Raw genomic sequence first — 14,029 nt, forward strand, 5'->3', positions numbered from 1 at the left:
CCTGTGGTAGAGAAGGTTCTTTAGGTAAAGATGATATCTTTTATTAGACCAGCTAAAAAGGTGGAAGAAGTGTTCTTTACAAGCTTTTGGGCATGAACACTTTTTCTTTAGGCATAGGGAAAGTCTGCTGTGGTGCTTGTGTGCTCTCCTGGGTGGAATAGAAGCCAATATGTAGGTCTGTGAAAATCTAAATGCTTGGCAGTACGGATGAGAGTGGATGGGAGACAAGTAGTTCGGGGTGGGGGAGAGGAGGGAGGAATTTTGACCTGGTGAGAGAGTGTAGCTAATAAAATGTAGAGAGGTTACCTGGGGTTAACGGATTATAGGCAAGTTATAATGTGCCATAAATCTAATGTCCATCTATATTTGGTCCACAATATTTTTGTATCCAGGAGGCTGATGAAGTGAAGTTTGTAGGCTTGTCTACAGAAAGTATTTTGTAAATTCCCTTTGAGGATTACAACTGAGAGGTTGGAGGAAGAGTGGCTGTCTTGTGTGAAGTGTGCACCCACAGGTAATTGGGTATTTTTGTCTTTGATAGATTTTCAGTTCACTCTGATACACAGTTGTTTGGTTTTTCCTACAGATTTTCCATCAGGGCACTTAGTGCACTAGATGAGATGTATTACATTTCTGGAGGTGCAGGTGTCAGATCCAGGAATGGTGATGGTTCTGTTGTGGGGTGTAGTAATTGTGGGAGTGGTGGAGATGCATTGGCAGGTTTCTTGCCAATTTCTTGTCCTGGTATGGTCTGGATCCATTTGGTGTGCTTTGGGCCATAGGAAGTTTGCTTCTGGTGATAAGGTTGGTGAGGTTCAGTTATCCTGCACTGGTGTTATTTAGTGTGCCTCAGTGTATGTGCAGATGCTGACGGCTGGCTGGGGCACAGGGGTGCTTCCAATGCAGGGGTTGCCTCAGTCCCCAGCCAGCCCCTCTGTAGCAAGTTGAGCTGGGTCAGAGTAGCAAGTTGACTCCAGGTGCCCTACCAGCTGGGGCTGTTCTGACCCAGCTTAACATGCTGCTGTCCCAGGTGCACATACAAAGCCGCACCTGGGAGCAATAAATGCTGGTCTGAATTGCACTGGAGTTTACTGTATCACACCAATATCATGTTTAGGTGCACCCTCATAGTATTTTAAGACTTGTATTTTAAGGTGTGTTGCCTAGAGGAGTCAAGAATGAGGAAGTTTGAAGCTTTGATTTCATTCAATTCCAATTGCTTATAAACTCTTTTTTGTTTTTTTTGTTTAACAGATAAATTGTCCCTTAGACTGCACAACATATTTTCAACAACAGTCCATTTTACAGAGGGTAAAAACTTGCCTTAATGCTTAGACTGCTGTATTGTATTATATTATGTGAATAAAATATACCATGAGCACACCTATATTTTTCTTTTTTAGCATAATGCATTTAAATCTAGGATTTCTCTAATTTATGGTTCAGTGAAAACTGTGAACTTTTTAAAACTGGACCTTGGAATTCTGCGCCACTCAAAATACCTGCTGATTTTCATGAAAAGCCATAACCAGAGTCTTAACACCTCTTCTGTAGACAGAGAACTCGGCTTTTTCTGGTGTTAACCTAGCACACTTGAGTGCTAAGAAGAAATAAATTCTTTCCATGGAGATGTTGACACTATTGTTTTGAAGATGGGTTGTCATATCGAAAGTGATGAAACTGTTTTATGTAGGCTGGTAAGCGTACAATTCTCTTGGAACATCAGGGCATTGATTCTGGCCTCTCTCTATCAACAAGCACAGGAGAGAGGAGCAATGATAGTTTTTAAGTTACTTTTGGGCTATAGAAACTAAAACATAGACTAGAACAACCCCCCAGGGACTGTGCTAATGCACAGAGCTGTCTACAGACTACTGCAATCTAACCTCTATGATACTGCAGACTCTGGCCATCTCCCTTCCCATCCCACCTTTCCAGATCTAGAACTAGTTGTGAGGCTGGCTTCAATAGTCCAGAAGGCTCCTTCTGGTCCTAGGTTCCTATGTTCTTGGGATGGGCAAATTGTCCCTCAGCCTATTCCATCACTCTATGCCACAGCAAATAGTGAGCAGGGCAGGGACAAGGATAAGCGTCCTGACTTATCCATGTGTCTAAAAAAAAAAAATACATAGATAATATAAAAAAGTATCATAAATGTAGTCAGAGCTTTATCCCTTAAGCTTCTTTCCTTTCAGATTTTCTTCCTGTTCTTAAATCTTCTGTTTTTTCAACTGAAAAGTAAAGCCCTGAAGTTCTTTAACATTCAAAACACCTGGCAATTGTAGGCTAAGACTTTTTTTTTTTTATTATGTTAGCAAGAACATCATCAAATTCACAGACAAATATTTCTATCATGATTCTACTTTGACAAGTCCACTATGCTTTTTGTCCATCGAAGATCCAGTTCTGAAACTTGGGTTTCAAAGCCCCCTGAGCATTTCTAGTTTGAGTTTTGCCTTCAGTCTACATGGTTTATCTTAATATTACCAAGAAGATAAAACTGCAGTTTGGATAGCAAATGCGTTAAGAGTGTAAAATGACAGTTGACCTACTGTTTAATATTACACCTTCAAAGTAGTCCATATGCTTAAACATGATTTGATAAATTCAAGTCAAAACCAAAACTCATCTCCACCACTGCTTCTAGTACTTGCTCGTTCTCTGCTTTTTAACCGTAATATGTCTATTATACTGCGAGCGTATATGTCTCGCAAATTAACATTGATATTTGAGTCACTGGATATGTTCTTTGTGAGTTTCTTCAAAGCCTCACGTTGTCGAAGAGCAGCTTCCTTTATCTTCAGTGTAAAGTAACAGGCAGAAAAACGGTCATTTATTATAGCTATTGGTAAAGCCAAGACTAATATTCCTGATAATATGCACATAAAGGCCACTACCTTGCCAATGGTAGTGTCTGGTCTAATATCACCATAGCCAACTGTTGTCATAGAAGTTGTTGCCCACCACCACGCACAGGGAACACTTGTGAAAGTTGTGCCAGGGATAGCTTGTTCAACAAAGTACTCTATGGTAGAAAATATAGATATTCCCACAGACAGAAAAAGCAGCAGTAGTCCAACTTCTTCATAGCACTGTGCAATAGTCATTCCAAGAGATCGCAAGCCTGGAACAGAAGAAATACTGTAAGTCCATGCAACTTTCTTCATTTCTTTGTTAAGCCGCAGTTGATTAAAAAGCTAGTCACCCTGTATTTACTTTAACCACTAGTAGTTTTATGAGAGGGCGAGGCTGTTTTGAGCTCTGCTGGGAAAACACAATCATCCAGTGTGATCTGAACAATGCAGACCATAGGACCTCCCTGAACTTATTCTTATTCAAACTACTAAATATTCCTCAAAAAAGTACCTAAGCTTCATCAAAAAATTGCTAGTGACAAATTCCACCATTACTCCTGTTAAATTATTCAGGGCTTAATTATTCTCATCATTGAATATATGTACTATACTTTAAAGTCTGAAGATATCTTCAACTTTTACCTATTAGATCTTGTAGCACCTTTTCTGCTGGACAGAAAATCCCTCTACCTTCAATTAATGTTCCCCAAGTAGCTATTTATACATATTCACCTCTTCAAATGTCTCTTTAAGCTAAACATACTTTGTTCCTGAACTCTAAGGCATGTTTCCCATCCTTTAATCACTCTCAGGGCTCTTCTCTGAATCTTCAATTTAGCAACAACCTTCCTGAATTATGGACATCGGAATGGACCCAGATTTTCAGCAGGCATTGCAACAGTGCTCAATATTCTCCTGAGTAGTGTAATGAAGAATCACATTAGCTCTTTTGGCTGCAGTGTTGTACTGGGAGTATATGCTCTGCTGCTTACACGGAATTGCTGCTTCCAGGATACTGTATTTGTTTTTCCACTCTTTGTCTGACACAAGTGAGAAGGAATAAACCCCAGACAAACACAAATTTATAAGAAATATATGTCCACAAAACAGGACATTCTGTACATTAAAGACCCAAATTATCCTTCTGATCACAAACACTATCTCAGTAAAGTATACCAATAGAATTCTAGTCATAGAAAAATGAAAAAATAGGGCTGGAAGAGACCTCAAGAGGTGTGAATCTAGTTCAACCTCCTGCTGAAGGCAGGATCATCCCTATCTAAATAATCCTAGACAGGTGTTTGTCTCACTTTATCCTAAAAGCTGCCAAGGAAATGAGTTAAGCACTGGAAGACACTTCCTAGAGAGAGTGTATAACTACCCTCAAAAATAGGAAGTTTTTCTTTAATATCCAACCTAAATTTTGCCTTGTTGTGGTTAAAACCATTATTTCTCGTTTCACTGTAGGAAGGGAAGGAATAGTAGAACAGGAACAGTCTTCAGATCAGCCGTTACGGGCCCAGACCTGACAACTCTTAGCTTCCAAGGACATTAACTGCATTCATCATCTCGCAGAATTGAAATGGATGAGTAACCACTTTTGCTGAGACCCAGAATGGAGGTGTTGCAAATTAAAGCACTGTCAGTATTGTTTCATGCAAAAGCATTAATTTATCCTTTATTGACCAGGATTTGGCCCATGTAGTAAATACTTAAAATGAACTGGATGCTGCTCTATCATCTACAGATAAGCAGGAAAGTAATAAGTAGGAATAAGATGTTGGTTTATTTTTACCTCAGTGTTTGACATTGGTGAGACCATTTGTGTCTACTGTTCCAATGATCTTCACTATTTAAAAAAAAACAAAAAAACAAACAAACTGTGCCTTATTTCCTGGATGAATTTGTCTACAAAACAATTCTGTTGGAAAATTGTAGAGGCTGACAACAGGGTGATGTGTTATATTCAAACACTGGAACAGTGCATTGTATCAAGAGATTTTAAGAACTCGGTCTACTTAATTTATCACACAAAAGGCTGAGATGACTTGGGCTCCCTACATCTGTTGCGTAGGTGTACTGGATTCCAGTGCCTGGTCCTGTATTGTATAGATCTAGGAGCCTAACTTCAAAGTTTGACCCCATAGACTTGTTATGCAGATGCTGCCTAACTCTGAGGGACATGGCACTAAATCCTATTTCACTTTACATGCCTAAATGGCATGTACATGGGTGCTAGGATATTTACCCAAATACTAAGGAGTCAACTTTGTACAACTTATGGTTGGGGTATGTATCCAAATGTCAAGACCACCAAGGTTCTGGGCTCCTCCTCACCTGCAGTGAACTTGAACTTGCAGGTCCTGCTTTACCAAGGTGGTCTAATCACCAGACTAGAGACTAGACCTTGCCCAGGCACTTTTCCAGCCCATCTCTTGAAGCTGGGCCCCCAAGCTAGAGCCCAGCACCTCCTCTCAGCTAGGGCAGCAGCCATCTCTTCAAGCCTTTAGTTTGCTTTCCTCCTCCAGGATGCACATACCTCCTTCTCTCAGGTGCACACGTTACCAGGAAACAGGGGATGCAGGTAAAACCCCTCTGGGTGAAGTACAACTGACTCTTCTGCTCCTTGGGCGAGTACTTTAAACACTATGCTATTGGGCTAAACTATGGGAAGGTCACTGGCTTCCTCCTCCTCTTCCCTAACCTTTTGGTCATGAATATTCTGTGACCAATTTGGGAAATCCTACCAGGATTTACAAACTAGACAATTGTCTTCTCTTCTCATTTTGTCACAGGTCTCTCTGTCAGACAAGATCTTGGAGCATCTAGAGACGCACAAAACTTAGCCAGCAGGCAGAGAGGAGAGGTGTGGTACCTACTTTTATCCATAGTCATCAGTACAGCTTCCCAAGGATGTATGACACCCATGTTCAATTTCCTTAGCCTTAGGAGGGTCATACCTGTATTTCTCATCCCGAAGGTGTCCTAACCATCAGTCTACTGGTTATTCTCATCTGTATTATTTTTGTTTTTGTCTGCCTGAGCAGAACTTTCAAACTTTTTTTTTTAAGGCCAATACGGTTGGCATAATAAATATTAATTGAAATGCTTACATCCCCCCCCGCCATGATTCTAACTCCATATTTCTAAGTACTGCATCCATTTCCCGAGAATAACTCACCATTTGCAAAGGCAGAACTGCTCCCTTTATTTCCTTGTTACCTGCCATGGATGGTATAACCCCGACATTAATAAATGGCTGGATCTATTATTTCCTCTAAAAATATATAGGGCATGATGAACTTTCTTCAGCCATACTCTTACCTATTCATTATAGGGCCACCCAGTCTTTGACCTCCCTTTTTGTGGGGTGGGGAGTTTACATTTTCAAAAAGAAATTTCACACTGTTCTGGGGATGATGTTGTACAAGTGGATAACTGATCCCCCTAGGGATGTTTATGGAGGACACACTGTGTTCATGGAATATGGAAGATGATCTTACAGTAATGACTGCGTTAAAGTATATGTTTAGAATCAAAGTAACAGACTGGTGAAAGTTTAGTTGTCTTCAACAAAAAGCAAACAGGCTCCAGATCTGTTAGTGTATATTTCTACTCTAATTTATTAGGTTTATATTATCTTAGCAGCAACATCTGCTCTGCCAGAAGATGCTGTTTAACAACATTTAAATTATATGGAAAGTGGTGGTTTTGATTTACTGCTCTGAGCCAGGGTGAGTGGCTAACTGTAACTATCAAAAACAAATATACAATTTAGAACTATTGGTAGTTAAATTCCTTTGCACTAAATGATGAAATAAATAGTTAAGCTGCATCTACTTCTGTATGCTAAAGAAACAGGCTACCATTTCCAGTTTTAGAGGAGAGGTGATATTTCAGTCTCAGGCTAGAAGAGTTATCAGTTTAATGGGAACATCTAATGCTTTTATAGAAAGTAAACAACTAAACTCCACAAGAGAGACACAGATAGTAGCAATGGTAGACATCTGTCTGTCTTGTGAGATAGTATCTCATTAAACGTAATCTGCACTTGAAAGATAAAGTGAAGCTGAAGGTTTAATGACGTGACCCCATATTTCAAAGTGAATGTATCAGATGACAGTAGCTGTCATTACAAACCTCTAGCATTGCCACTGGAAACTGTCACAGGGATCAATTTCATGGCCTGACCTTACACTTGTAAGACAAAATAAAGTGACAATACTTTTGAAAAATAATTAGCATCAACATTTTTTTTTTTTTTGGATCACCAAATGGGAAACCACTGCTACTCTGCTATGACAAACTGGGTCTCTTTCTTACTTTTAAAAATAGAAGGAGAGTGCTTTTCATTTATTTAGGAACATTACAGAGAGCTTGGTGAGATGCAAATTCACTTCTTAGGTGAATGGTTTCTTTGTGGGCCCACTTCCATTATAACAAAATAGAATGAAAGCTAAACCAGTTTATAAAGGAGTATGGGTTAACTCTGTGATGATGTGTAGCATCGAATCCCTCTGCCTGCCTCTTAGAGAATTGTGCAAAGCATTTTTCTGAAAGTGCAAGAGACCTTTTCCTGTTGACAGAACTATACCAGTCTTATGTGGGCCAACTAGCCATGACAGATCACTAATTAAACTACACTTTTATGGAAGGGATTTCCAGATGCCGGCTTAAGTCAACCCCAGCCAAAGTTGATGAAAATGTTATTACTGATTTCAATGGGAGTACAATTAAAGCAACATTGAGAACTTATGAAAATACCATCCTTAATGTATTTAAGATGGTCATGAATGGGTTACATCCAATCACTTCATTTTTTGGTTTAATTCATTTAAGCAATTTCTCTGAAAATGTTGTTCCCTAAAGAAAAAGCTTGGCTTTGTAAGTCTGAGATGAGAATAAAGTCATCATATGCTTCTTTCACATTCTATCAGGGAAAGAAATCAAACTCAAATTCTCAGGAGTTATATCTTCCAACACACAACATGAATGGCACAATAGTTCATCATTCCTGCCCTGCCACATTTTCATTTCACTTTCTCAAATGCAAGTGAATAGTATGAATAGCTCAAGAGTCCCCCACCCCATCAAAAAACCCACCAACAAAAACAAAACACACACCTTGGGGCCTGATTGTGGAAATGCTCTGTACACAGCATGCCACCTGACTCCAATCAGAATTCTGAGAATTTACAGCAGTAGGCCTATTACTGCTTTCAGTCAAGTATTTAAAAAAAAACTGTTTCTACCAGTCATTACTTGACCATAAAAGGTAGGTGGGATAAAACAAATATGTATAAATACACACTGAGACAGAATAGTTCTGCACAATCAAGGGATGAAGGATCCAAGAGATCGTTCCCATCTCTAACATCTAGAGATGTTCAGTTTCATTAATAAGACAAAGAAGGCAACCTGTATGAGTAATTCAATATTTATCTGGTTACCTTGCATGGTTATTTTCTTTTGTCTTTTTGTCATGGAAATATTTACAACTGATATTGTTTTAAATACATTAGCTGGAGGTACCTGTTGAATGTCTACCCAGCTTCAACATGCGTAGGGCTCTGAGCAGCCTCAGCACCTGGATGATGCGCCCCATATTCTCCAGCTCTTCAGAGCTCTCCCCATCACACAGACTTTCTACCACCAGAGTGATGTAGAAGGGTAAAATGGCTAAGAGGTCTATGATGTTTGCAACGCTCCTCAGGAAGCCGCACCGATCCCTTGTGCACAGGAATCTCAGTAAGAATTCCACTGTGAACCAGGCAATGCACAAATACTCCAGGGCATCCAGGAGTGGTGGTGCCAGCCAGCTCAGTTCCACCGAAATCAAGGCCATGTTGGCAATTGACACAACAACAAAGGCCATAGAAAGGGTACCGAAAGTCCTAGCAGCCACAGAAGAGCCAGGCTTTTCAAGAACCTCCCAAAGCCTCTGCCTCACATTGGGACAGAGGCTCCCAGAGAAGTCCTCTTCTTCATCTTGGGCATCCAGATCTTCTGTATCTTTCTTGATATCTAAGGTTTCACTCAGTTCCTTCCTCCTGAAGTATCTGTCCAAGGAACCCATCCCAAAGAACAAACCTTTAATGTTAATATTTACATTTTTTTATTACTGTCTTTCACATTCATCATAAATCATATAGAACCAAGACTACATCTTAAAGGTATGGAGAAAGACACCGATTCAGTACAGGACTTGAACACCTACTTCAAATATATGGTTAAGTGTCTCATTGAACTGGGGCCATGCAACACATTCTTACTCGAGTTATGCTCCTGTATCACTCATGCAAGTTATGAAGGGCAGGGCCAGGGTATAAGAAAACATACCTGAGTGAAATGTACACAACACGCTGGATTCCCTAAGGTCCTATTTATGAGTGATCTCAATATCTGAGTTTAGTCATGATAATGGTTGCATTCATGTGAGTAAGGCTGACAGAAGTAGGCCTTTCTATGTGTTCAAATTAGCATTTATTAATTAAATATTTAAATTTTATTGCAATTGATTTTTTTATTTGCAATACTAAGAAGGAAAGTTCATGTTAAAAATGATGTTCTTTCCATGAAAAGGTTTTGTCAAGAATATCTTTCTATACTTCAATGAAACATTACATCCTGATTAAAGCACCTTTGTTAAAATAAGTAGTATGGATTTTAAGCATATACTTAAGTGCTCTGCTGCATCAAAGCCATATTTGTGGATTACTTCCTTCAAACCAAATAACTCCCAAAGAACACCATGCATCCCTTTCTTTCCTTCTTACTGGCTGAGAGGCAAGACATTGACCAAGTGCTGTAAACCATCAAGTCTCACAGCAAAGGACACAGTGGTCTCTTTATCACTTGAAATCTTTACCTTGGGTTCTAGACTTATGGTGAAGGGGACACTCAGGCATCTATAATTAATTTGAATACCCAAGTCCAACTTTTAGACTACACAAAACCACACCTAAAGTGTAGACACCTCAACTCAGTCGGCACCTAAGTTTCTGCTTGAAAAGTCCCTTGGTGTCTTGGTTTCTGCTGTTGCACATGCACAAAACCACCTAAAGGTGAGCCAGACTGCGCTGAGCTGCTATCTTACATCAGACCCCCATTAGGATTCAAGAATAGCCATTTGCCATATCTCTTTCACAGGGTTTATGCTAATAAATCTGGTCAGACTGCATTCAGCCTCCCTGTCTCCAAAACAGAATGAGAAGAGGTATTCGCCCTTTTAGCCAATAGCCCACTGGTTAGAGCACTCACTCAGGATATGGAAAACCAGGCGCAACTCTGTCCTTTGTTTTTGGAGCACCGAACCCACCTCTCTAACCAGCAGAACACAGGTATTGTGTGGTGGCTGTCTGTAATCAAAGCTATTCCACTTGGTATAATATACAAAAATATTAACTATAGCAAGGAATGAAAGTCAGCTCTCCATTCTCCTGGGCGAGGGTCCTAACCATTACACTAGAAAAGAGGGACAGGCAAAGGCTGGAGCTGACTCTGTTTCCCAGCAGCCCCTGCCCATGCACTGCAGCTGGTTTCCATGGAGATCCCAAGAGCGGTGGCGCCATAACAGTGCGGGGGCCAGGACTTCCATGGAGAGGAGCCCAAGTTGTGCGGGCAGGGTCCATGGCTGGGTTGGGGCCAGGAATCTGCAGCAGCAACAGTGTGGTCTGGGCCATGATCTGCTGCCTGCACACCCTGGGCAGGGTGGAAACCACGGGCAGTGATGCAGGTAGGGACTGCTGGGATATGGAGTCTGGCCACCAGCAAGATCCACCATTTTGCCCACCCCTGCTAGAAAGTCACGTTCACATTCTTTACTTGTACACATCGGGACCATATCTGGGTGGGTGAGAAGGGCACCAGCCCCGGGAGCTAACTTAGAAGAGACACCAGAGCGGTGACCCCTGACCAGGGTGGCATCCATGGCCTGGCAACGTGAGAAAGCCCGCTGTTCCCTTACCCCTTTCCCAGATTTCTGTAGCAGAAGCCAGATGAAGGGACACTGCACTGTTGCAGCTGCAACAGTAGCAGCAGGAAGAAATTTATAGCAGTAAGCCTGTTTGGGGAAAGTAATGTTTACCATTTCTAGAAATGACAAATAAGTCAGTAAACCAAAAATGAATGGGAAATTTAAATCACAACAAATATAATAAAAAGATTAATTAAAAAAATCCTAGAATAAATAATTGCCACAGACTTCCCACCTCTCCGCCTTCTGCTCATATCTGTTTACCACTTAAAAATTCCCTCTCTTTCACTTCTGCCCTACTTACACATCCCCAGCTATTTCCATTTACCTTGAATTTCCAGCATCAGCCTGCTGCTGCAGCAAGACTTGATGCTGAAGTTGCCCGCTACCTCTGTACTGGTCTGCCACAGTGCTATCCTGTCCCACTAAGTAATAGTCAAAAGTGATCCAATCCAGTCTTTTCCTTCCTCTCCCAATACCCACCTGTCTCTATAGCAGGAATCGATGCTGAATTTCTTCAGCCTAGAGCAAGTACATCTCCTTTTCTCCTTTATTACCCTAATGCCTTTTAAGAGGAGTTCATCCTGAACACATTCAGCCCACATTACTAGAGCTCTCCTCTCCACAACCTGTCAGTTCTGCAGCAGAAGGTGATGCTGAGTGCATCCATCCCACACCTTTACTTTCCTCTCTTCCTCCATGCTCACCTGTCTCTGCAGCAGGAGTCAATGCTCAGCTCATCTAGCCCCCAGTACTGGATCTCTTGTAGGAAGGAGAGTGCACACAGCTGCTCCATCACATGCAATCTTCCTGTCTGGTAATAATTCAGGATGTAGAGAAATGCCTGTGAACTGCGGTCGAAGAAATACTCATTCTCTACCAGGTTGGCATCATCACAGAGCTCTAGGAGGCCAGAAGCTACATCCCGGGCAGCAGACACAACTACAGCCAACTTGCCAAGCCGTGTGTCTGGATAGCAGGACAAAGTTTGCTGGGACATCAAAAAGCGGCTGCCTCCCACATTGATGGTGAAACAGTCCAAGGAGGGCACAACCTTCTGTAGCAAGGGCCCCTGCTCTTCCTCGCTGTAGAAGACGCTGGACTCCAAGGAACCCAGTGAAGTGGTGTCCCTTTGCTCCTCTAGGGATGCTTGGGAAGAAAGGGACATGCAGCAGGGAGGTGACTTCATCCTGCTGCCGCCAACAACAACCCAGTCTCTCCTAGGTTAAAAGCACCACGAAGTTGAGGCGAATGCAGCGCTGTCTGGGAAAACAGACCAAGCCAGGGTTGAGTACATTCCCGCAGGAAGTTTTCTTTACAACTTCAGGTGATACTACTCTTCCCATTTCCTTAGCACACAACGTCCATCTTGGAGTATAAAAAGGGACACAAGCAACTGACGCGATATACACATGATTAATAGCAAATGCTAATGATTCCCCAAATATTTCTACTTGGTGCCGCTTTTGCAGTCAACCAATGGCAAGGACCAGTGCCAGATGCCAGTAAGAACCTAGGGGCTCCCTTCCAAAATTATACTTCTAGGACTAATCATTGAGGAACGTGACCCAATCTCACTGGGCGCACCCAGACGGATGTGCACGTGTGGTCTGCGGCGCTGCAAGACACAAGCAGTGACCATTCAGTTGTTTGCAGCGCAATGCCAAAATCTAATACCAGGATAAAAGAAAACCCACTGCAAAGAGTGGCATGGTGCACGTGGCAGCAGGACGTGTGGCCAGAAACGGAGCCTGGCCATCTAGAGCCATGCTCTGGTCTTACCACACAGACGCTGGCCGGCACCCACTGCCACTGCTGCCCCAGGAGATCAGCGCCACTGTGGCCCTGGACCTGCTGGGACCAGCCTCCCCCACCCCACCTGGGCAAGCTGGCCGTGCCGGAGGGCACGTGCAGGGGCATGCCCCGTGACACAAAGCAGCACAAATATGTGCCGCTGCTTTCTGTGCCCCTGGAAACACACACCTCTGCCCATGGGCATGTGTCCACCGGAGGCAAATAAACCCCTCTCTCGCTTCCGTGGCCTTGAGATTAGCCCTAACACTTTAAAAGGAGACCCTACGAGCCGGGGGGCGGCACACTGCATGCCAGGGAAGGTGCGGCTGCCTGCGCTTACCGCTGAAGTGGTCTCATTTAGCCAGAGCCCGTCTCTATGCCCATCCTCTTGAAAACTCCGCGGGTGTAGCGCAGGTGAGCGCCGGGCCTGGCGGACACGCATAACCAGGCAAACTCCTGGCGGCGGGGCGGCCGCTCGCCGGCCCCCGGCCCCCGGCTCCCGCCCCCGGGAGCAAGTTGCCCGCCCGCTTCTTGCCGTCGCACGGCCCCGGCCCCGGCCCCGGCCGGCCCCGGCGACGGAGCTGCCGCTGGATCTCGCCCCGGGAGCAGCAGCAAGTGAAGGCGGGGCACCGCCGGTCTCGGCGCCCGCCCCTCGGGGCAGCGACCAGAGGGAAACCCGCCGGCCGGCCCTTACCTCCGCACACCTGGGCTGCAGCTGGCCCGGGACCCGCCTCCGCCCGCGCCGCTCGCCCCAAACTTGAGCGCAGCGGGCGGGGAGCGCGGCGTCACGTGCCGCCCGCGGGGCCGGGCCGGTCCTGCCGCCTCCCGCCGGGCCGCAGCCCGCCCCCGCCCTTCTCGCTGCCCCGGGCGGCCCCCACGCACGTGGCCCCTGCTTGGGTCCCGGCCCGCCGGGGAGCGCGGAGCACGTGCCGGGGGGGCGGGCAGACGGGAGCCCGCCCCCTGGTCAGAGCAGGACACTGCCTGTGGCGCCCACGGCAAGGGCTCTGCCCCTGCTCAGTTAGGGCCGGACGCGCTGAGGGCACTGGGATGCTGGAAGGACACACTGAACGCACTGAAGGACGAGGACGTATTGAAGGCACAAGGACGCGTTGAAGGACAAGGGCACACGGAGGGACAAGGACCCGCTGAAGGCACTGGGATGCTGGTGGATGAGGACACGCTGAAGGCACTAGGACACACTGATGGACACGGACACAATAAAGGACAAGGACACGCTGAAGGTACTAGCACACGCTGATGGACAAGGACACACTGAAGAACAAGGACACGTTGAAGACCCACCTCAAGAAAAAGGATGCTGAGATCAAGCATTGGGAGGAGCTGCCTGCCAACCAGCTCTAGAGGTGCCGCAACCTTGACCAAGTGGCAGCCTGTTTGGAGGTAA

General features: G+C 44.4%; 1 protein-coding gene across 1 annotated transcript; it reads right to left on the bottom strand.

The window, feature by feature from the left end:
- Window positions 1–2,318: 2,318 nt before the first annotated feature.
- Window positions 2,319–13,653, bottom strand: KCNV1 (potassium voltage-gated channel modifier subfamily V member 1). Its single transcript, XM_090037367.1, has 4 exons — window positions 13,319–13,653; window positions 11,538–12,093; window positions 8,388–8,914; window positions 2,319–3,124 (listed from the first exon to the last, which is right to left on the bottom strand). Exons 2-4 carry the CDS (start codon window positions 12,017–12,019, stop codon window positions 2,613–2,615), a joined length of 1,521 nt encoding a protein of 506 aa, XP_089893493.1. The 5' UTR covers window positions 12,020–12,093; window positions 13,319–13,653; the 3' UTR covers window positions 2,319–2,612.
- Window positions 13,654–14,029: the final 376 nt, after the last annotated feature.

The sequence above is a fragment of the Crocodylus siamensis genome, chromosome 3, assembly GCF_052110815.1.
Source record: "Crocodylus siamensis isolate JL-2025a chromosome 3, ASM5211081v1, whole genome shotgun sequence".
Classification (NCBI taxonomy): Eukaryota; Metazoa; Chordata; order Crocodylia; family Crocodylidae; genus Crocodylus; species Crocodylus siamensis.

Coding starts and splice junctions, on each gene's coding strand:
- KCNV1 (XM_090037367.1), bottom strand. CDS start 12,019: ATGAAGTCACCTCCCTGCTGCATGTCCCTTTCTTCCCAAGCATCCCTA. Junction 8,915..11,537: donor GACTCCTGCTGCAGAGACAG/GTGAGCATGGAG, acceptor TTCCTTGGACAG/ATACTTCAGGAGGAAGGAAC. Junction 3,125..8,387: donor GCTGGGTAGACATTCAACAG/GTACCTCCAGCT, acceptor CTTCTGTTCCAG/GCTTGCGATCTCTTGGAATG.